The sequence below is a fragment of the Spermophilus citellus genome, assembly GCF_964194105.1.
Source record: "Spermophilus citellus genome assembly, chromosome: 2".
NCBI classification, from domain to species: domain Eukaryota; kingdom Metazoa; phylum Chordata; class Mammalia; order Rodentia; family Sciuridae; genus Spermophilus; species Spermophilus citellus.
Genome location: NC_138183.1, coordinates 71691443 through 71715725, shown reverse-complemented (window position 1 = coordinate 71715725; position 24283 = coordinate 71691443). Strand labels below are relative to the sequence as shown.

Sequence of the window (24283 nt, the reverse complement as noted above, 5' to 3'; positions counted from 1 at the left end):
TAAAGTATGTATACCTCTGTTCTCAAGATAATATCTTATTTAATGGAGAAGCATCCAAGGCATTTCCTCTAAGATTAGGAACAAGGCAAGGATGTCCACTATCTCCACTGCTCTTCCACATTGTATTAGAGGTGTCAGCCAATGCAATAAAACAAGAGAAAGCAAGTACAGTCATAAGAACTGATAAAGAACTGTAAAGATGACTATGAAGATTAATTGAGCTAAGTTATTAAGACAGCCCTAGAAGGGTTCACAATAAATGTTAGTCATTATGTCTCTTTGTAAGTGATACCTTGTGTTAATGTTTTGGCCCCTTAGGGGTTCTTCTGATATGTTTCTATGCCTCATTCTATGCACCTGTTTCATGCCTTAGACTCCAGGGAGGAATAAGTAGTCTATTATGACAGAAGCCATTCTGACACTTACAGATTGTACAATATTAAGCAAATCAGTTTTCCTTGCTGGATGTTGGACTCATCTGCAAAATGTGGAGACAGTCCTCCATGCCTAATGCCTCTGATACTGTGTTGATGATTATTACTGAAGAACTGCTTGCCTCCTCCAAACAGATACAGGAGTAGTAGGAGAGACAACTCACTGATAGTAGAATAATTCAAATGACTCTCCTTGTTTGGAATTCTTTGCTGCCTAGTGTGTCTCTCTGCTTTCACTTAAATATTCCTTTTGTGTCAAAATATGCACATAGTATCTAAAAGACACTGGAAAAGCCTCCACAGACCTGGGACCTACAGGCACCTGGTGAGAGAGGATTAATGATTCATCCTGAATTTTGGCTCTTGCTGCTTTGTTAGGACAAAACACAAGGTATCCTGCCAGCTTTTGGAATTAAAAAAAAAAAAAAAAGCATCCTGCTAAGGCAGGGATGAGCCTGAGGCAAAAGGTTCCCTTGTCCTTGACCTTCTTAGTCCAGTTTTGGCCCATCCTTGGTATCTAAATGAATTCTTCATTCGCCACCCTGATTTCCTAACACTGGTCTGCCTTCAGGGGGGGATTTTATTAAGTTGTTCTATCAAGAATCATCTTACCCCTGATATTTCCTCATACCACTTTTCCTATCCCCGGACCCCATCCTTGTTCCTTGCTCTAAGTCTCCATTTGTCCTTGTTATATGTAGGGTTGCCTCTGACCTCTCTCCCCTTGCAGTAGTCCCTTCCTGAATAAAGTCTTCCTCACTTGTCTTTAACAAATGTCATAGTTTTTCTTTAAGAATTCTCAAGATGGTGAACCGCCTGCTGCCACAAGCCCAGGTTTGTAAGGCACCAGGACCTGTTTCATAATCAGAGTAAAAGGGTCCCCTCATAGCAGCCTTCTGACAATCAGTCCTAAGTCTCTGGTTTCCAAAGTCAATTTGTCTTGGTTGCTCCTCCCTGTAGGGGCCTGGAGCTGTTCAGCATAGCCAAGAGGGAGGTAACTTTGCATTTATGACTTGCTTGCTTTTTTTAATGTCTCCCTCTTCTTGCTCAGCTTTCTCTCTTCAACTCCTGGCCCACTGCCCAGGATTCCATAGCTCAATAAATACCTGTTGAATGAAAGAGGGAGGTAAATGGATGAAATGTGGTGACTTCTGGCCCCAGGCTTGGCTTGCCTTGCAGAGGCTTCAGGGAGGAACACCCTGTAAACAAAGATGGCCTTGTTGGGGCCCTTTCCCTCAACCCTTCATTGTTCTCTTCTGCATCCTGTGGAGGCCTAGGGGGAGGTAGAGATGAGCTCCTTTGTTCTGTTTCCAGAATTCTTCTCCAGCTGGGTGGGGAAGCCTGGCAGCAGCTCCCTCTTCCTCTGCCAGTTCTTTCTAACCCTGAGAGTCACAGAAGCCTCGGACTTTGGCACCATGGGGAGGAGCCTCAACTCACAGGCAGTCTCAGAGATGCGGTGCAGAGGGAAGGATGTCTGCTGATCCTCTTCATCAAGGTCGCCAGGCCCTACCACCTAGAGCAGGAAACTGGCAGACTCAGACTGGAGTGGGTACCCAGACTAGCACTTACCCAGTGTGGGCCACGGACAAGATTAATTTCAGAAAATGAGGATAAGAGTTTTGAGAAGTTAACTTTATAGAGTAATTTTACGACTATTGAGCCTAATGATTTTTATAAAGGGATTGAATGAATTCTTAAGCTATGAAAAGACATGGAGGAAATTTAAGAGCATATTACTAAGTAAAGGAAGCCTCTGAAAAGACTACAGACTATGATCACTACAGGACATTCTGGAAAAGGTGAAATCATGGACACAGTGAAAAGATGAGCAGTTTGCAAGGGTTGGTGAAGGTAGAGGTGTGAATAGTCAGATGGTTTTTTAGACAGTGAAAATACTCTGTGTGATACTACACTGGGGGATACAAGTCATTATACTTTTGTCCCTAGAATATACAACACCAAACAAGGACTCCAATATACTATGGACTTTGGGTGATGATGATGAGTCCAGGTAGATTCATCAGTTGTGACAAATGTCTCTCTCTGGTGGGGGATGTTGGCAATGGGGCAGGCTGTATGTAGTGGGAAGGGGGCATATGAAAAATCTCAGCCTTCCACTCCATTTTCCTGTGAGCCTAAAGTTACCCTAAAACTAATATCTATTTTAAAAGAGGTGAGTTGTATTTTATGTCTTTTTTTAATACTATTACCTCATTTACCCATTAAGTCAGTTCACTATAATTTACAAAAGGTTTTAGTGCATGTGAGATTGAACGGGAGGAACTGTTCTTTCATCCCAAATAGTCCAAGCTCTTCTGCTGGTCCAGGAGCTGGAAGTGCTGGTCTCCTGCTTCCCTCTTAGAGCTGCACTTCAATTGCCTCATCTGCAAATTAGAGTGACCGAACCTAGCCAATGAGGCCTTCAGCCAATGTGATGCTTTGGTAAATGTGAGCAGTGCAGCCCAGGCAAGTGGAGGCCCTAGCCCTTCCACCTACACCTCACCATCAGGTGGGACAATCCAGGGAAAGCCAGCCTTGGGGCAACTCTGCCAGCCAGACAATCATCAGGAGTCTGCAGGAAAAAAGTATGGAAACTTGGAAAGGTCCTGCTCTCTGGCCTTAGACACATGGACACACAATAGGCTGGGGAAGACTGAGGTAGGTGATGACATTCTAAAGAAGCAATCCAAGTCCTGGTCTAACTTATGACCTCATCATGGGGGGGACCAGATTTTTACCCTTTCCTAGAACAGCGGCAAAAACTACATACATATCTTTACTTCACCAGTAAAAACTTATTTAGACATCTCTATGCTAATCAATCATCCCTCTGGTATAGTTCTGACACCACATTTGAGAAATGCTTCTTTGCCACTTCTGGACTGTAGATCCCTAAGGTACTATACACCCCAAACAGCCTTCCCTATCTATAGCCAGCTGACCTGTGAGCAAGTATATCACATCACTACTGCCTAAGTGTTCGAGACTATTTATTCATCTAGCATCCAGACAAACCATTAGGAAGATGAATCATGTGACTAAGTTCCTTCCCAAGGTAAACTTATAAAATATTGTATTGTGTTATATTATATACTGTAATGTTTTATATATATACACACACACACACTACTTTAATAGTCCTAAAAGTCAGGGAAGCAAGACAAAGTCAGTTTTCTGACTTTGCCAATAGCTTCCGGTCCTGATTTACACAGAATGTTTCTCAGGCTGCAGAGTCAATTCTGTGAGGCTGAGACAGGCCACCACTTCCTCTTGGACTCCATCTAAGTGACACCCTCAGGCTTTATGTCCTCCTTTCCTCCTCCAGGTGTTGCTGGCCACTTTCCCATCCTCAGGATGACTGAAACCACCTCTGACTACCCCCCCGCAAAGGCCAGAGCCAGAAGCTATTGACATGTGCAGCATCCACCTGTCCACTCTTAAGCCATCCAGGCACACTGTGAGAAATGCAGTGGTGGTTGGAGTTGACTAACAAGGGCTTCTGGAGAGATGGAGATGCAGCTAGAAAAACAAAACACCATCCCAGGGGGGGCAAAAAAAGCAGAGGTCAAAAAAGTGAGAGAGGCCTGGCCACAGTGAGGTAATGCGCATCAGCCATGGCGGGGGGAACCACCAGTGCTCACCAGGCTGGGAGAAATCAGCAGCTCTGTGGCAGGAAGTGGCCAGACTCAGCAAATGGGTAGTTGGCGGAGCATCAGAGCAAGAGCGAGGCAACAGCTTGTGACACCAGCAGAGACCCTCAGGGAAGGCAGGGGCTTGCCCCAGAGCAGTGGGCCCGTCCCCAGTGAACAGCCATGGTGCCGACAGCAAGGAATTAGAAACAGAATGACCACATGCCAGCTTGGGATGAGCTGGGGGGTGGTAATGACAGAGAAAATGTCCTTCTGGGAGGCTCCTCTAACTCTCCCCAAAACAGACCTCACCCCAAGAAGGTGTGCCAGACTCAGTCTGTGCATGGTGCGCCATCTCTTCCCCATTTCCAGATGTCTCCACAGCCCGTTTTTCACTCCAGCTCAGCACTTCTCAGTAGTCTCTCATCTTTTTCTCTCTCTCCTGACCCCACCTCAATCCCCACTCGGCCATGGGTTGTTGGAGCCAGTGAGCCAAGCAGGATGTCTTAACCACTTTCTCACAGAACCATGAAGTGCAAACTACCTCGATTCAGGAACTGAGGCATGGTGTACTGTCATGAGCTGGGTGGTTTGACAGTAAAATGTCAGCTTCTGCATGACCTTGAGAAAGTCCCAGAAACTCATTTTCCTCCTCTATAAAATGGGGACAATAATAGGCCCCACCACACGGCTGTGCTGAGCACAAAACAAGAACATAAGTTAGGCCCTTAGCACAGTGGTTGGTGCCCGGGCAGCAGCCAGCAGAACCAGTATTCCATTTACTATATAGCCTCCGATCCCACTTCCTCCTTCCACACTTCCTCATATACCCGACCTAAACTCTTCCCCCCGCAGCACAGTGATCTTTTGAAAACACAATTAGAACTGTTATTCTTCTACTGCAAACTCTTCCATGGTCTCTTACGGTTAGCCCAGAACATGGTCTGCAAGTCTCCTGTCCACCTCTCCTCTGACTCAGGTTTCTGGTCACCTTTAGTACTCTTGGCCTCTCCTCCTTCTGGAACATTCTTCCCTGACCCTGCAAGACCCAGCTCGAGTGTTATTTCCTCAAAGAAGCCCTCCCCGAGCACCCCTTCCTGCCTAGCACTAATTCCCAACCTGTAACTGCATTAGCGTTCAAGACTCCACTAGAATGCAGCACCTCAAAGCCACCTAGCCCAGCGCCAGCCGAGCCCACGAAGGGTATGGGTACATTGTTATCCCCCTTGGGATTCACCTCAAGCCATGTTCAGGTGCTTTGGAGACTAAACTGGTTTGGCGGCCTGCCTGTGGAACCTGACCACCACTGCTCCAAGCTCCAGCTCCGTACGGTAAGGCCTGTTCACCTGAGCACACACAAACACTGCACGCCAAGCCTGAAGGTCCAAAATGTTTTTATTCTCGTTCTGCCTTAGGTGCTCTAGTTTTGCAAGCATGAATAAATGGAATCAACAATAATTCTCTCCCTAAATGTCTTTCATTAAAAGGTGCCACTTACAGTTTCCTCTTTTTCCTAAAAAGAGTGTGATTTGAGAGTAACCTAAAAAGAGGCTTGAGGATTGCAGTCACATCGGGGTTAATCACTGTGTCTCCTGCCAATTCCTCTCACTGAGCAGTGAAAGGCCGCAGGCAGTTATAAATAGCAGCCCTGAAGCTCTGTCCTTCCAACAGGGAGAAAGAACTTGGCAACCAAGGAGAGACATGAGGGTGAGGTGGGCAAAGAATCCTTAGCCCAGTCTCTGCCCCGGCTGGGACATGTGACCCTCAGGAATGCTGCGAGACCCGGCAGAGGAAGGAGACAGCTCGCCACCTTCCCCTCAAACTCCTGCATCCAAACCCAAGAGGGCCTGGGAAAGTCTGTTGGTTCACCCTGGAGTGCCCCCAGCAGCAAAAAGGGGAGCCAGGGAGCAGGAACAAACATTCTCCAGGGTACCTCCCTCTGAGGAATTCCCAGAGGGGGACCCCGACTCTCAGCCAGTACATGGCACAGAGACTAGGGGATTCCTTCCCCTTGGAGTGGTCTTCCATCTTCCTTGGTTCACAGGACAGTCTCCCGGATGACACCAATAAGGCTGTGTGGCCGCTCGGCCTCTGCTCTCGAGGGTCTCCTCTCCACTCTCGGCCTCCCTGCCGGGACGAAGGTGCTCAGGTCACCACAGCTCTGCAGGTGCAGCAGGCCAGGCTGTCTCCGCGAGGGCATCGTGTGGACCCTGGAAGTGCTGGGCTGCAGTGGGGCCATTATCTTTGAGAGAATAAGGAGAGGGCGGGAGAGGCTAAGCTTCACCAGATGAGGCCCACTGACCTGTGTTCTGTAACTATCCTTGTATTTTTAATTTTTTTTAATGCTGCATCGCAATTGCACATAATAGTGGGACTCAAGCTATGTTCATACATGCACATAATTTGATCAGTCTCATTCCCCAGCACCTTCCCTTTCCATCCCCTCCTCCCTCATCTATCCACTTACCGTATTCTATTATCCCCTTCAATTATTATTCAATTGGTGCATTATGTTTATATATTTACATGCATTGTGGTCTATTCACACATAGACATGGCATATTTGGTAGGTTTTTTTCCTCCAGTACTGCCCCCTGCCCTCTCCTCCTCCCTCCCTCTTAATCCGTTCCTCTACTCTATTGGTCTTCCCTCTATTTTCATGAGATCTCCCTTCTTTTAAATTTCTCCCCTCCCCCTCGCCAGGTTTTTAATTGCTTCCAAAAATAAGGGAAAGAAAAGGGGGTATCTTCCCAAAGTAGAACCTATTTGGAATTCTACAGATACTTTTAATATACTGGCTCTTTTCTAAAGTTCTTAAGAAATTCTCCAAACTTTCTACTGTTTTAACAGTAGACCCACCACACTCAATTGGTCAACTGCAATTTCTTGCTTTATATTTCACATTCTTCTCATCAGTTTTCTCCAACTTCCCTATAGTCTAAGCCAGAGATTCTCATTATTAGAGAGGTGGTGGGGTCAAGGAAGATGCTAGAGACATAAATGCCCACACGCAACCAATTCTGACAGTCTAGAGGGCAGTTCAAGCATGGGTGTTTTTAACAAGGACACAGGTGAAATTTAGTTACCACTGGTCTGGTCAGATCATGAGTTTAAAAAAACATCACCTAGGATCAATAATGCTCCGGGTGGATCTCATGACCCTTCAATAAACAAAATTTAGATGAGGCCAATGTATCTGGAAAAGATCTGCAAGATCTGTTTTGCAATGGGTTTGAACGTATAATAATATCAGTTACTCTAAAGATGGCAAAAATATGGGAAGTCCCTAATCCAGCTGGGACTGAAAGAGGAGGGCTGTCCAGTTAATGTAATTTTGGAGAATTATACAGACATGTCCATGGGACCTCTGATAACAGCAGCACCTTGGGGAAACTCAGGAGCCGCCACCTCCCATTGCACAATAACCATCCAGAGGACTTTGTTTCATTTGTACCATTCTGAGCTGGTAAGGTCATTAGGAGGTTAGTCTCCCAAAGATGGGATGTTAAATTTTTCTAACACTCTGAAATAATATTATATTTGTCTTGAAGGTCTGCCTTTGTTTCTTGATCAAGGAGAAAATTCTAACATTCATTAAATTTCACTGTGTTAAATGATATGTTTAGGAGAAGTGTTTTTTTGATATTGAGGGGAATTAAAATGCACTCATTCTAGTGAGGGTAAAGAAAGTGAAAGTGTGCAAGGCTAGGTTGAATCAGTGTCCCCTTCTGTTGTCCTTGCCTACCTTCTGGGAGGGGTGTGGCATCATGATAACTGACCTCTGGGGATCCAATTCTGGAAGGCCCCAGCATATGTCAGCCACAACAATCTCAGTACTTGAAATTTTAACCAGTCTAGGATTCAAGGACCTGGCAAACGTTTGTAATTATAACACCTGGACAACTGTAAATGCCTGTTCTTTTTCCTCAGAGCTATTTCTCAGAGAGCAAGACTTTGAAGAAGTCTGAAGGATGCTCCAGCTCTTCCCCAACAGCGAAGCTTGGTGGCCTTCGAAAAGTAGTTCCAAATACTCCTGTTTATTGAGCTATTGGGGCTGGACTGAATGAAGGGAGCAGAGAATGACAACTAATGTAGGTCAGGGTTGCCAGGATGTAACTGTCTCCCCTACATAGGCTACTAAATGGAACCTGACCCAGAATCATTGACTTAACACTCTTTTAAAGAGAGCAAACCACAGCAGGGTCTGAAGTTCAAGTATCTCTTCCTGAAAGTAATCAGATCGTTCTTCTCCCCTGGGCCCCTGAGGGAGTAGGAGAGATTTTGACTTCCCGTTTCAATAAGAAGTGGAAGAACAGAGAAGACAGCAAGAAGTGGGTGTATTCAAGCTACCTTAAATTTTTACCTAGAATCCTGGAAGCGGTAATTACCCTGAAAATCGTCCAAATTCAACTTGAGAAGTATTTGTTTGGTATTTAATGCTCAAAGGCGCTGAGCCAGGTCATACCAAGTGCTTCTGTGCACTGACCCACAGCAACAGGGTAAACATCTAAAAGTTAACAGTTTTTCAAATGCTGGAGAGGTTTTTACCAGGAGGCAATTCCACTAATTCAGAGGTCTGGGGGTTTAGACCACCATTTTAATTATCATTTTAATTCCCCTCAATATCACCTAGCCCAATCCTTCACTTTAGAGATGAGAAACCTGAGATCCAGAAGGATTATGTGCATACCCAATTTTACCATTTCCCTGAATTACTCCCACTTAGAAAACTGCCTTATACTTTTCAGTTGTGGAAAGGAAAAAGTCCTATCGGCTCATTTATCTTGCTAGGCAATTTGTGAGAATGTGAATCACTCCCAGAATCTTGCCAATATTAAGATTCACCTTAAGTCATCATTTTTGAAGGGTTGAGAAAACACATCAAGGGAAACCTTGAATTCAGGAACTCGAATGTTGTGAAGGATACTGTCTGCATCCTTTGCTTTTTCTAGGCCTGCTTCTGTGTCCCAGAAAACTGGGTTCTCTTCCGTTTGACCAAGAGCACCACAGAAAAGTCACTGCATCTAGAAGGAAGCCTCTCCAGCTTCCTCTCTCCCCATCCCCTGATCTCCTATCCCCAGGTGCCTAGAGACAGGGGCCTGAACCTACTCTGCCCTGGGTGGGAAATCAGAGAGCTACTCAAGCTGCTATGGGAACCAGTTATCAGATTCATGCCCAATATCAATAACAAAACTACCTGTTCCAGGAAACTGGCACTTGTGATGGCTTCCTCCATGTGCTCTTCGTCAGACTTCAAAACAGATTTAATGTTTTCTACAAGTTCATGGATGTCTGGGGTCATACTGCAGGAGGATTGCTCCAGGAACCTGGCCACCAGCAGTTTGGTATCTATGTAAGACTTATAGTCTATCAAAGACCGTGGTCTGCATCTTGACGCTCTTGGTCTCAAGCCTCTTCTTAGAGTCACTGCTGCCAGATCCAGCCTCCTTTCGGTCTGTGTCGCAGCTTCACAGCTGAGCACTGGGGTGGCTGTGGGCAGATAAATTAACATGTACTCGTTGGCCAAGCCCCTTTGAACATAGGCCACAGAACTTAGCGCGGAAAGCATCTGACAAATGCCAATAGCCATGCACATCTTGCTTTTCATCTTACAGAAGGAAAAGGGTGGTGGGGACAACTATGGCACAAGCCAATTCCCTGAAGTGCATTTCCAACTGGACATGTCCCAAGACATTCAACTATGTCACATAAAGCACAATCCCCAAGGTAAAGACAGATGACAGAGAATAGAATCCAGAATGTAACCCATAGTGGAGCAAGTTCCATGGGGTATGGCAGATAGATGGGATGGATGAGCTAAGCAGAAAAATCATGGTTGACCAATGAATGAATATTCCAAGCAGGGAGGATGGAGGAGTCACCGACAGAAAAGAAGGGACTGAAAAGAAACAAGACTGTGTAGTGAATATAATGTTATGTTCACTTTGACTGTACCTTTGTCCTAAACATCCTCAAGGGCATTGTACTGACTTCTATTACCGATGTTCACACCATGGCTATGAGGTAGATCTATATGGCTATTACAGAAAATTAGGTGCAGAAAAATTACACATCATTCTGAAAGTCAAATAGGGGCCTGGGAAATCCATTAGAGGCTCTAATTTGCATGGCTACCTGCATCATCAGCAAAGATGTAAAGACCAGCCAAATGCTATTGCACCATGAAGCATGTGAGGTGGAACAAAAATCTGGTCTCCATGTGTCCAAAACCTAGCCAGCAGCCTTCCGTGTATATAAAACTGGTGACTTCAGTCTTGGAAGACCTGATACGTATTTAGTATTCAAGGAAGACAGGAAGCAGTGGAGAAGCAGTGGAGTGGAGAGGAGGTGGAGGAACAGGAGCATTCCCTTTCCTCTAAAGAAAGTAGACCTGAGGAGCCCTAAACTGGGGCTAGAGGTCATTCTCTCAGGCTGCCATTTGCATGTCACAGAGAGCGAAAGCCTTCCAGAAATACACACTGAACACTCATGTGTGAGGACAGTCAGAATCTACACTAGTTTGGTTGAAAGCGACCTAGTGCCTTCCCCAGTGAAGCCATCCAATGGGTGATCATATGTCATCCTCACAGGGCTGAAGAATGGGAAGGGTTTCCGGAAAAATCTCCCTTAGCCATGTAAACAGCTGAGTTCTCATGGAAGCCTGCAGGTGGCCAGCTTGAGTCCTCAGCTTGCCAGGTAGGGTACGGGAGACCCAAGTGGAGGCAGGTCTTGGAATCAGGGGCGAGGCTGCCCAGTCTGCTGGGTTGCAGAGGTACACTCAGGCCAGGCAACGGGACTTCCTCCCGCTCTGAAGCGGCTGCAGAAACAAGAGGAGTGTTTCCTGTGGCTCCCGCAAGGTCAGTCCAGAGCTGTGGAACAACTCGTGCTGTCAGAGGGACTGAACCCAGGCTGCAAGGGCTCAGACAGGAGCTAAGAGACAGTTGTGTCAGAAGGTGTCCAGAGTTTAATTTTCACAGAGTTTGAGAAGAGCAAAGACCACCTACTGGAATTGTTCCCCAAAAGAAGTCCCTGCTAATGAAATCACACAACATTTTGATTTTATTTCTTTACCTCTTTACTTTTAAATATTTTTCTACAGTAGTAAGCTATTTGGAGAATGTCTATGTGTTCAGATATTCACCAAAAAGATCCATTTAAAAAATTTTTTACATTATTCAAATAACATCTCTCTTCAAGCAAAAGTTTAAATGGAGAGGGAGATTAAGTGTGGGAGTATGTTTCACTTTATCTAAAGTTCTTAAAACAAGCTTAGATTTCAATAATTCAATCTACTCCCACACAGTAGAAAAGGTAACAAATGTTTAATTATAGAAGGGGGAGGGTAAAAACAATATATCCCTATGACTTATTCCCACAGAATTATAAGCAACTAGAAATCAGAACTAGGTTTCCATAATTTTCTTCCTGTAGGACCAGTGTCATATGCAACAAAATACCTTTGATGCCAATGACTTCAAACACAAATTCTTTTCCATCCTTAAAAAAAGTGTCAGAAATAAATCCCAGTGTGCATACAGAATATCTATTTCCTCACAACTTCTTAACCTCCTTCGAGATCCCACTTAAATTGCAGGTCCCTGGGCTGGCCAGAATCACCCACTTCACCTGACATCTTTAGGCAAATAAGCACAGTGGACTGCAAAGAGCTTGGGGGATGACATCACCTCTCTCCTCAGAATGGTGAAGGACAGGGTCACTCTTTGATCTTGTCCTTAGCGGTGGGAGGGTTCTCCAGTTTCTTGAGGGATGCTCTGGATGTGAGCTGGGAATTGCTGTGGGTGTGCTTTCTTCTCCAGGTGTGTTAGAAATGTCCCCACCTGATTTTTTTAAAGGAAAAAACAAATTATTTCACCATCTATAGCCTTGAAATTGTTGGGCAGGAAACACCTGTGAGCCCAAACCTGCCAGGGTGACAGTAGTATAGTTAATAACATTTACTTAGGCTGCTGGCCCAGTAAGTTTTTATTTCCTAGCTCTATGGGAAAACTGACTTCTCCAAACCACTCCAAAAACCAAAAAAAAAAAAAAAGTTAATCCCAAGAGCAAAATAAAGAATGCATGCCAAAATGTCAGATTTTTTTTTCTTTTTGCTCAGAATCTTCTCCACTGAAGAATCCTGATATAGCGCTGAAAAGAGATTCAAGAGATTTTATCATTTCTAAATGTTCAGAATGAGTTTGCTTCCGTGGAAGGAACTACCTGCACAAGTGAGGGGCTGCCCCAAGCTGTAGACCAAAGCCTGGCAGAGGGACATCTGCATAATTCAGAGTTCACCCAGAGATGCGGAACTCCAGCATAGTCCAGTTAAGGAGCCAGTGGCTACTAAATCAGTCAGTAAAACCACTCAAGATTTGGATGACCTCTGCTCAGAAATAAAAGTACATCATTTGGGAACCTGATCTGCAGTTTGGAAAATATTTTTTAATGCAAGAATTACAAACACATTTAGGGTAACTGAATATTAATTCATAATTCTACTTCAGATGGATGGAGGGCTGGGAGTGTAGTTAAAGCACATGCCTCACACGTACACACACACAAGGTAAACAGAAACCCAATCCAAATGGTACTGTTGAAAAATTACTTCTATCTAAAATAGCTAAAAGTTGATTCATTATTTATTACCATTTGCAATTTTGTCCCAATTCTTTGGGTCATTTAAAACCTCCCCAAAGAGAGAAAGCTATAAAAATGATATCATTAAATTACAAGGACAAATGTGAACTGACTCTAGTATTTACCATAGGACTAAAAGTCAGAATTCACTAAATGTTAAAGCAGCATGATCAGGGCACTAGGTTATAAATGACACAGTGCAATCCTACAACAAACTACCCTGCAATAAATGAAACTTTTATTCCTTCAAAGGACTTCAGCTTATTTTAATAGGAGAAAAGATAGGAAGGCCAAATTAAACTTTAATCTATTTCACAGGTTCCTGGAAATAGACCTGATTATTCATAAAAGATTCTAAGGATATCTTTTCTTTTTCTTTTCACAATTATGTCCCATTTACAAATACTAATAGTTGATAATATTTTTGCACCTGGAAAGAAGTATATAGGTTGATCCATTTTCTCCAAGAATACCTGACCTCCAACAAAACAGAAGACACGTTGATTTTCTACCATGTTTTAATGAACTGAATCATGACTTTGGGCAGTGGGAATGTGTCTATTACCTTGAGTCACTTGTGTGCAAACTGGTTCCAAAGGGCTCGCAGCAGCTTCTGATCCTTCTGGTATTTGGAATGAAGATCCCTGAATCACAGGAAAAGACAGGGTTATTTTGCTGATATTCAACTCACTGCTCATCCCCAGTAAACTCCTTAAAATGATGTGCAGGGCAGTCTCCCCTGAGAGAGCCATGTGGCCTGCTTACAGTCAATGTACAAAAGGCAGACACTCTGAACAGTACCTGCTCCTGGTCCATCTGGCTAACCACAGCTTCATATGGAGGTGGGGGGTCCAGGGGACAGAACACTTCCACACCTTTGATTCGAGCTCCGTAGATGTGTGGCAGTGGAATGATGTCAGGACCAATCATCCTAGGAAGAGCATCTTGGCATAAGGAATCACGTTCTACAGACTGGGCCTCAGACTGCAGTGGCTCCTGGACACGGGCCTCTGCCTCTAGACTATGGGGAAAACCACTTGCCCCTATCAGAGTCCAGGAGAGGGAGGTCAATCTGCATTGCTCCTGATGGAGCTCCCAGAGTTCCTAACAAGTGACCACACATCAAAGGCAACACCATCATGCTTTTAAGTCAAAAAGCAAACAATGATCCATAGAGACAGCAAACGGAGGAGTGGTTGCCAGAAACTGAGGGAGGGAAGGAGGGTGTGGCAAACTGGCGAAAGGTCTTGAGTTCATCTATGTTATGAACACCAACAACAACGACCACAAAGCTATAACTAACTCAAGATGTCAGGAAAGGAATATATTTGAAGGTTCTCCCATTCAGCCAAAACAGACAGTGTGGATTTAGAGAAGGTGGACTGAAGAAGACAAATGTACCACATACCCTGAGAATTTATTAAAATGGTGGCTGCTGTTCTCTTGGTTTAATTTCTCCCTTGAAGCCCTTCCCTTCCCTAGTCCTGCAGGCCTTCACTGTTACCTCTCTCTTCTTCTTCATTGTCTCCCACTTCTGCTCTTTAAGTGGGGAGGGCTGAGGATTCTTTAGTTATTAAAATTTATATTTCCAATATTTACCCATAAAAGTGTTATAACCCCCACACTTAATCATTTAAAAGTTATTAAACTACTGACTTTCTTTCCCAACTGACTTACTCCCACCCAAATAAAACTATATGCTTTTTCATCTTAAGTGCTGCCTAAATAATAGGGGGTTTTGTTTGTCTTGCACCATTAGTAAGGGATCACCAATAGCAAAATAAAAAACAAACACAAAAACCCATGAGATTTCCTGCCCGTGTTTGTAGAAAATTCTACAAAAAAAAAAAAAAAAAAAAAAGCCTCTGATAATGAAGAATATAAATTTTAAAATAATTACTATAAAATACACAAAAAGGACAGAAAACCTGTACTCTGATTATAGAGTATTACAGAATGAAAAAAAAAAAGATAATAGGCAAAGTTCAATGTCTGCTCTTGAAAAATAAAAAGGTAAAAAAAAAAAAAAACAAGAGATAATGAGAAGATAGATTCTGAGCCAGTTACATGCAGGGGACTGTTTTGGGGGGAGACGTGCTCTCTGGATTTAAAATTGTTTCATTTATTCCTTGTGCCCATTTACAAAATAAAAAGGGAATGGAGAGTGTCAAAAAATGTGATATTTTTTTTTCCTAACAATAAAACTCATGAAAATCTAGGATTTGGCAGAATGAGAAATGGGAGAACACTCCTCTCTCCTTTATATTTGTCTATCCATAAACAAGGACCTCATTCCCTGCCTGTCCTGAAAGCGGGGACAGCAGGGTCTAGGTGGACTCATCCAGTCTGAACAAAGGGCCAAGCATAAAGGGTCCTGGCCTAGAAGGATTGGGAGGGTCCCAGCAAAGTCATCCTGCAGGAGATGTTCTCCCTGAGAAAAGGACTTGTGAGCAGGTCTCATCCAACTTTCCTCTCCAGCTGAAGCTGCATAAGAACCACATAAATGCTGAGCCACTTCCTGGACCTAACAGAAGATACTTTTTGACTAAGGAACTATGCAGGTTTTTTAATCAATGAGACCTATAGACCCCCTAGAGGGACAGTCTTCAGTCCTCATTTGCATAACCCCATGCACCATCTTTCCAATCTTTACAAACCTTTGGCTTTCCCCCCTCAGCAAATGGCACATGCAGAGGGCTGTCATGTCCTCTGCCTAGGCAGTTACTGCCCCCAGCTTTGCTTGCCTGTTTTGTTAGCTCTCAAGGTCTTTCTTTGACATTTCCAACCCAGTGGTACCTACATGTTCAGAGAGGAACCCTTGCTGAGGGTCAAGAGGTCAGAGAAGTAAGCTTCCATTTTAGACCCTAAACTACAGCAAAATCTCTTCAGAAGGAAATTTGAAGGGAAGAGAAGGTACAGTATATGTAAGTAGAACACAAAATGAATGACCTTCTCAGTGATTACTGCATTGACTACAAAAGCCCCATTTATGGGAGATACTCTAGAGTTGATGCAGAAGGGAAGTTCCTTTCCTATCAAGCAACTTTTTATTTTACTTGCCTTGGGAAAACAAGGATTCGTGGGGGCAAAGGGGTCTGCTATACACTGGCAGGTTGCTTTTGCTCTACTCTGACGGCCTGTGGTGTGCTCAGGTTCCTGTTTGTGTCCAGTGCTTCTGGGTGATTTCAATGCATGACCAGGATTAAGCACCACTGCAGAAGGAAATGGACCCGGTGGTTGAGATTAAAGCCCTGCTCTATCTGGGAAAGTTAATCAGATTTTTATTAAGAATGAAGGTCTTTAGAAAACTGCTGCCAGATAAGATTAAGAGCTCAATGTTTCTCAAGAGTAGGACACATACTGAGAACATTTTAAAGCTCACAACTGATAACAGTAGAACATCACTGGTATGGCCTGAATGTGTCCCCCCAAATTCCTGTGTTGGAAACTTATTCCCCAACACAACAGTGTTGGAGGTAGAGCCTCTGGAGAGTGGTTCAGGTCATGAGGGCAGAGCCTTCATGAATAGATTAATGTTACAATAAAAGGGGCTCGAGGAAGGAGGTTCTCTCTTGTTCTTCTGCCATGTGAGGACACAATGTTCCTCCTCTCTGGAGGACACAGGAACAGAGTACCATCTTGGAACCAGAGATCAAACCTTTGAGCACCTTTATCTTTATAAGTTCTTCTATAACTGTAAGAATAAATGTCTATTCTTTATAAATTTCCAGGATATGTTACTCTGCTATGGTAGCACATACAGACTAAGAAAAGTAGTCTGAACTTTGGTTTTAAGAAAGTTTTTTTATGTCCATTATCTCTTAACTGCCCTCCCAGCAGCTGTGAATGAAGAAACGGAGGCTCAGAAATGGAAAGAGACTAGTCCAGGGTCACCTGTAAAGACACTCCCAGAGTCAGGGCTCTTTCACGTTCATCATGAAGTCCCTAAGAAAACTGATCATGGGCCTGAAAATGAAGAGGTCACTCCAACAGATGACACAAAACATGCTCTACTCTATGCTATAAATAGGCCTTGGCAACTTACCCCCGGTTGATGCTGCAACCAAGGCACCTTTGACCAAGCGAAGACCTCCAGCTGTCCACGGAAACCTGCACCCTGTCACTGGGCACATGGTGGCAGAACTGCTGCCTTTTTGATTCCTGGCACAAGCCAACTTCTAAGGATGGGGGACAGCCTGGAGTAGTAGAGTAGGGGTACACAGCCCTCTCCTCTACTTACAAATCAATTCACAAAGTAGATAGCCATCGTTGGACAGAAGCCTCAACTGCAATCAGACTTCTGTTTATGACAGTAACTTGAGAAGCCCTTTCTCAAGAAGATACCAAAGCCTGAAGTAGTTGTATTTATAGAAGTTAAATAAATAAATCTCTTCTAAGAGGGCTTACTACCTTACAGGAAATAGATGGCCTCTTTGGTGCAAAAACTGTTGACATACCTGGCCATGGAAATATGGACAAAAACATTCCTGCATATCTTCGCCTACCTGCTTATAAGAATCACCAACTGAGGCTAAACAGCTAATATCTATAAAGTTGAGTTACACTGTGACTCTAGCAAATTCAGTCAAATTTAAAAAAAAACCTTTGACAGAATACGTATCTAAATATAAGTTCAATCATTTTAAAAGGAAAAGTATACTGCACTCTGATATTGCAGAAATGCACAAAATGAGGGTGTTTGCCCACTAGCGATTTGATCCAGAACTCCAGGCATATATTCCAGACTGGGTGGGTCTTCTTTCTTACAAGGGTATTTTGCTTGAGGTCCCTGACCCCCAGTGCCCTACCAATTTCTGGACATGGTAAAGCCCTTTGCGAGAAGCAGGTCAGTCTTCTCCCAACTTGGATTTGACCAGAGGCTGTCTCAAGACTCAGAAGAACAAATATAAAAATATACCCAGGTCCCCAAAATGTGTGGAATCCACACCGACAAACATCAAGATGGTGGAGCAGAAAAGAGAAAGGGAAGAAGAGAAAGCAAGGTGGGGAGACTGCAGGACATGTGCTGGACAGCAGGACTCCTGAAGCACATGAGTCACTCTCCCTTTCTGCCACTGTAGGAAATCAAATCTGTCTGTTGCCTCCTCTGAGGTCAACCAAGTGCTCACCCGCAAGCTCTGAGAGCCAGGATTCTTACTGAAGATGGCATCTCTCTTCCTAACGGTGAAGCAACAGTCGTTTTCACTGTCCTCCAGCGTGCCCTCTGTAGACTTCCTGAAACTGGGCTACAGTTTTAGCAAATATGTCCAGTGGCACCCAAATAATCTGTGTTTTGTTGCTATAGCTCTTCAGCAACTGTATGTCTTGGTTCATTTCCTGCAAGACTATGGAAGCTACCCTGGCCCCTGAAGCTTAAAAATGCCAGAAGGCCACTCCCCAAAGAGAGGCTGAGCTATCCCACAGCTGCCCCAGGCCATCTGTCCACTCAGCTGACACCCTCTCCAGCTTGTGATCACTGCTGCCTCTGTCTGGGCAGGGAAGGGAGGGGGTTCAGGATTTTCTAGTAGGACAGGTCAGGAAGAGCATTAACAGTGCCTAGTGGGACCCATTTGAAAAGTCACATATAGCTGCTTTGAACTTTAGAAAATGTTTTTCCAATAACCACAAGCCTGGCACCAAAACGGTTTGTTAACTTTACATATACTACAGAAATTAAAAAGTTGAAATGCATGGCCCTCAGGATAACAAGTTCAAGACACTAGTCTTACTGCAAATTCAGAGGTTTTTCTTTGGGGGCTTAAGTATAAGTTTGCTTATTGTTTAAACTCAGCTTAAGGTCACTTCTTCCAGGAAGCCATTCCTATCTCACTATTCTAGGTTAGGCAGACCTCCTCTGTGCACCCCAAGTATCTCTTTTGATCACAGTGTGATCCTTCAACACACATTCTAATGACCTAGGTGTATACTCCTTGATCGGAGGGAAGGAAGCAGGTCTAGCTCATTTTGAATTTCAATAACCTAACACAGCAATGAGCAAGCAGCTAAGGATTGACTGTATGTTTGCTGCATGACTAAATGCGTTGTTCTTAAAGGTTCATTTCTAGAAGTCAGTAACAACTAGACAAATACAGGTAGCATTTCATTCTACAAATGATAATTCCAGATATTTGAAAAAAGATGGTCAAATTCTGAGCTGGAGTTTGAAAAAGAAAATAAGCAAGGTGTCTATTTTCCTAAACCAGGATAATGCAATTAATAATTAATCTTTTCTTAATGGCTGGAAAGAATTTCATGATTGTTGGGACCTGCTGATGGTGTTATAATGAAACATCGATTTCGGCTAACTGGGAGCGTTTCCAGGGCAACAGCGACTTTCAATCATGTCAAATTACAGTTGTTATCTCCCTGGGTGTCAGTTTTCTCTAGGAAGCTAATTGAAATTGAAAAAGTATCTCTTTAGGTCAAGGTTTGACTTTTCTTCTGATTCATTGGGTTTTTCAGACAAAAGAGAAAAGAGACAATGAGAATTGAGAACCCTGACAAACAACACAATCCATCTATATTTCCAAGAAAAGTCAGAGTCTTGCTGTGACCTCTGGAGACTCAGTTTTCAAGACGGAGGACCCCACTGAGAACCACAGCAGGACTTAGGGACCATACCTGCGGTTCATCCGCGGTGTGCACGAGTAAAAGGTGGCAAAGTAGGAAGGGGGAGGCACAGGCGGCACGAAGTCATCGGGGTCTGGAATGCGTCCGTGATCTTCCACGTCTTCTGCAGACATCTGGGATTCATCCTGATTAAAGGGCACTTTGGTGAGTCAGCACAAGGGCGAGGGGAGAAAAGCAATGGGTCACACCAAAGGGCGAGGGGCTGGCTCCGTGGACTCGGCACCAAAAGCGCCTCGCGTAGACTTACGATGCAGGATCGCCGGGTGGCGAAGATCTGCAGGTAGCGCAGGGCGGCGGCCACCAGGCAGACGGTGGTGGTCAGCGCGTTCAAGGCACACAGGGCAAAGAGGACTTTCTGAAACACGAAAAAAACATTGCTACGGAGCACCTGAGTGCAGACAGCCGCCATGCAGTGTTAAAACATATCTGAATCATAAGCACAACATCCTGGGGAGACAAGGGCCCTGAAAAGACAAGTGTGAGATGGGTCTGGCTCCCGGAAGTCACCAAAATTAAGGCCGGCTGTTATTATGACCCTCCTGCAAGAGTGTGCACTTTTTAATCTTTAAAACTCATCTCAGAAGCTGTCTGTCTCAAAAAGACCTGGTATGATGATGTTACAGTTGGCCCTCTGTATCCTTGGGTTCCACATCTGCAGATTCAACCAACTGAAGATAGAAAATATTCAGAAAAAAAAAAAAAAAAAGGACTGACCATGCAGACTTTTTTCTTGCCATCATGCCCTAAACAGTACAATAACTATATAATATTTTCATTGCATTAGGTATAGAAAATAATCTAGAGATGATTTGAAGAATACAAGAGGATATGTGTAGATTCTATGCAACTGATATGCTGTTTTATGTAATGGTCTTGGACATCACACATTTTGGTGTCCTCAGGGGTCCTGGAGCCAATCCCCATCAATACCAAAGGATGCTTGCTTTCTGCAAGCACCAGAATGCTATCTAGAAACACACCTTCCAATGGAGTAGCAAAGTTATTTTCTGAAATTGGTGTTCCCTAGGATGTGATTCCCAGCCTCCCACCAGGACAGCATGGCTGCTTACTTTGTGGCCACTTATTGTATTTCAGGAGCAACTGGCAGTGCTGCTCCAAGCACCCAATTAGGGCACAGCAGGGGCCAAGGCAACCAGAGCATAAACAGGACTTCTTTCCTCTGAGCACAGCAGCAAAGGCAATTCCAAAAGTTTCTTTTGCCACAATCCTGGCTCCTGCGTGGGGCTTTCCCCAAGTTAAGGCCTGGCTCAGAAAGTTTGGCAGTGACTCAGCCATCAAATATGTAGAAGCCAAAGAAAGCAGGCCATTTTTACATCCACTAAACCCAGGGCTGGCAGCTTCCAATAGTTATCTTGCTCTGCTTAGAGATTCCTCCTCACAACAAAAATAAAACCAAAACAAAGATCTGCAGTAAACAATCCAAACAACAAATCAGGTTCGCCAACTGATTTTGTCACTCACTGAACTGAATTTTTATATCCAATTCCCTAACAACGATTAATTTTGTATTTCTCTTTGACTGAGATAAATTATTATTTATTTTTAAGTTTTCTTTTTCATATTGTAGTTGTTACCTATTAAATGAGATAATGAATTTCTCCATTATTGTCTGGCCTACCTCTCTTCTTAGTCCATGTGTCACAGAACAGCAACATCTGACAAAGCTCCATAACTCACTCATGCTAACCAATGAGCAGCAGAACAATGACAATGAGCTTGCAATTTAAAGTCTCTGCTAAAAGTTACACCACGCATGCACGGGCACACATATATGTATAGTTAGGCTCCTTTCCATGTTTTGCTAACTTACAATTCTTCAACACACAGAAAGTTGTGTATTCAAAAATTTTAAATTCATAATTTAAAGAAACAATAATCTGTGGTTCTTTCCATACTCAATTCTGCCTCTGAGTCACTAATGAAGAGGTTGCTCATATCTATAATCAGCAGCTTAATTATTTGAGGACAGTGACAGGATAGGAACATTTCAAGTAACGTTGCCTTCATTGGGCACAATGGTATATTTCTTGGTGAGGCTGGAACATGTTCAACATACCTTAAGGAGAAGATGAACAGCACTACAAGGCTGAACTGGAAAGAGTTTCAAGGCATTTTCTTTGTCTGTGCATTTGGCTGGTTGAAATTCTTCACAACAGAAGCAAATCTTACCTTCACCTAAATCCACCTTAATGGAAAAGAGGTAGAACAATAATTTAATTATGAACTAAAATCACTCTCTTGCTGGACCACAAAACATCAGTCCTACAGAATGTGATATAACATAATAAGGCAGTACCTGCATTAGTCAGAATAGGCAAAGGTATGCTACAGTAATAACCAAAACCAAAATTTCAGTGGCTTAACCAACAAAGGATATTTTGCATACATGATACAAGTTCACAGCTGATCAGCAAGGGGATCTACTTAACATATCCCTTGGGGACTCAGACCAATGGAACATCCACCATCTCCATGGCATGGCATGAATGACATGCTGTACAGATAGAGAGCACATGATCAATGGCACACTGGCACTTAAAATAGGATCACCAGATAAAATATAGGATGCCCAATTAAATTTGAATTCAGACAAACAATAATTTTTTAAAATATAAGTATGTCCCAAATGTTGCCTGAGGCATACTTATACTAAAAAAATTAACAGTTTATCCAATTAAATTATTCAAATTTAATTGGGCATCCTATATTTTTACTTATTAAATACAGCAACCCTACTTTAATGCTTCCTCCTGTGAATAATACTCATCATTTGAACTCATAATTTTATTGCCAAAGCAAATCAAATGGTCTCATCTAACTCCAAGAAGGTGTGAAGTCCAATCCACCATATATGTGAAACAAGCATATCAAACTACTGTAGACCAGAGAGGGTTACAGAGAACTTTTTTCCACATCTTCAATGTAGCCATAGTTGTTACCTATTAAATAAGAGATAAAGTTCCTGAATTTCTCCTATATTTTCTGGCCAGCCAGAAAATGTTATTTGAAGTAGTAATTGATGCATAACCTCATCCATTTTTAGTGAGATGCTTTGCAAACTTTCAGTTACTTTTCAAGTTTTTCTTGAGTCCATGCTATGGAATTTGTAATACCAGATTTTGGCCACTAAGACCCATAATCTGAGGGTGAGGTTTATTCTCACTTGTTCTGCTGCCTGAACTATTCAGAGTTGGCTTTATTTTGCCTAAAAGGAAAGGCTCTACCTCTTTCATTACTTGTTAAATTAATTAGGCAGCTCTAATTTCACTAGCTGCAAAATTCTTCAGGAATCCTTATGAATGACTGAATATTCACACTATTTTAGTTGCTAAACAGAGGAGGCACCTTCTTATTGAAATGAGATTCTTAATCTCTAGTTACAGTAAGAAATATCAGTGTTTCACAAAATTAAGAGAAAACTTGATTCCTTATAATCTGAGTAGACTAGGGAACTAAAGAAAAACATTCTGTTAAATTACATAATATTTGAGGACAGAGGGACTATAGCTTCTTTTTATTTTGAGGTATAATTTATACCAAAAAAATATGAATCCTAAATATTCAGTTTGAGGACTTCTATGTAATGCATACACCTATGTGTCCAAGCCCTTACGACTGCAGGACACTGCCATCTCCAGAGAAAGCCCCTCCTACCCTTCTTCATCAATCTCTGCCCCCACCTTCCTAGAGGCACCCCTGTTCTCAATTTTTGCCCATATATAGATTTGCCATCTATAGATTAGTTTTGCTTCTTCCAAAACTCCATGGATTCTGAAACATTTTTGATTGTTTGACCTGAGATCACATTGAAAGGGATGCATTATTATATCAGATCTTGATATAAATTCTGCCTTAGGCACAAGGAATGACAACTTCAGTTACCGTGATGGCCTCCATCATCTCTATTAACTCATCCCCTTCTGGTCTCCATCTTTTCCTGGTGTGTCTATGAAAACGATTTACCTTAGCCATGTCCCCAAACCTAGATTCATAACCCCCCACACAGAGGCACAGGCTGTTTGTATTAGAATTTTTCCACCACTGTCTCTCAGTTTTTGAAGTTATATCTTGCTGCTACTATTGCTACTAGCCTTCTAAAGAAAACACTATTGATACTACTCTCTAAAGGAAAACTACTTTGGCCATTCTCACAGGCTTGCTCTAAGCAGAGTCTAGACAGGAAGGAACCCTTCTCTCCTTCCAGGCATCCCTGGCTTCTCTTTGCCCCTCTTCCATAATCAGTAATACCCCATACACTGGGCTGCAGTCTGCAGGTGAATGTTCATCCCAATAGGCTTCCTCCTTTAAAGTTTCCAGGAGAACAGTCCCTGTATTAACACTAACAACACTGGTTATAACAAATACCCACTAATGGAGCCTTCACCCTGCTCTCCTCCCCACCAGGAACCAGACTCACTTTCTCCACCATGACTCCACATGATTTCTATTTCTCTATTCCTCCTTGGAACAAGCCTCCAGACCTTGCCTAAAGCCTCTCCTTCCCCCAGGTAATTCTAGGCATCATCTTACTTCCTTCCACAGCATCCATTCTTGAAGCAAGGTGCTCAGTAAGTGAGGAAGCAGGTCTGTGTGCTCCACACAGGTGGCTGCAGGACTCATTTAACACCTGACCTTCACATAGGCAGACACATCACTCCAAAATCTTTAGGGTAAACCAAGATGGATGGCAACACTTTCCAGATGAGTGAAAGTTGATCCCTTTAAACAAGACCATCTGCAAGTTGAATCATAAAAGTGATTATGCATACCAATTAATGAGCCCACAGGATAAAAGGAAGACCCCAGGCTCTTTGCAAGATGACTGAAGGCAAGGGTGCATTTGGTGTTCCTTGTTCCTGATCCTGAACAATCTAATGCTTTCACTTCTCTCTTTAAACCCATCTCTTCCCAATATTTCTAAAGATTCCTTTT

The 24283-nt window shown here is 43.2% G+C and overlaps 1 protein-coding gene across 3 annotated transcripts in view; it reads right to left on the bottom strand.

Moving 5' to 3' along the window:
* Positions 1-5440: 5440 nt before the first annotated feature.
* The window catches only part of ENTREP1 (endosomal transmembrane epsin interactor 1), a 61025-nt gene continuing 42182 nt past the window's right edge, over positions 5441-24283 (bottom strand). For 2 of the 3 annotated variants that reach the window (XM_081281585.1, XM_081281583.1), the window contains exons 4-11: positions 21408-21536; positions 19578-19685; positions 19322-19455; positions 13502-13631; positions 13266-13344; positions 11749-11901; positions 9261-9553; positions 5441-6305 (exon numbers count right to left, since the gene is read on the bottom strand). In XM_081281585.1, the coding sequence (XP_081137711.1) occupies positions 6102-6305; positions 9261-9553; positions 11749-11901; positions 13266-13344; positions 13502-13631; positions 19322-19455; positions 19578-19685; positions 21408-21536 (1230 nt within the window). In that variant the 3' untranslated portion in view covers positions 5441-6101. Of the gene's footprint in view, positions 6306-9260; positions 9554-9574; positions 10881-11748; positions 11902-13265; positions 13345-13501; positions 13632-19321; positions 19456-19577; positions 19686-21407; positions 21537-24283 lie in introns of those variants that run through there. The other variant, XM_081281584.1, reaches the window with a different exon arrangement.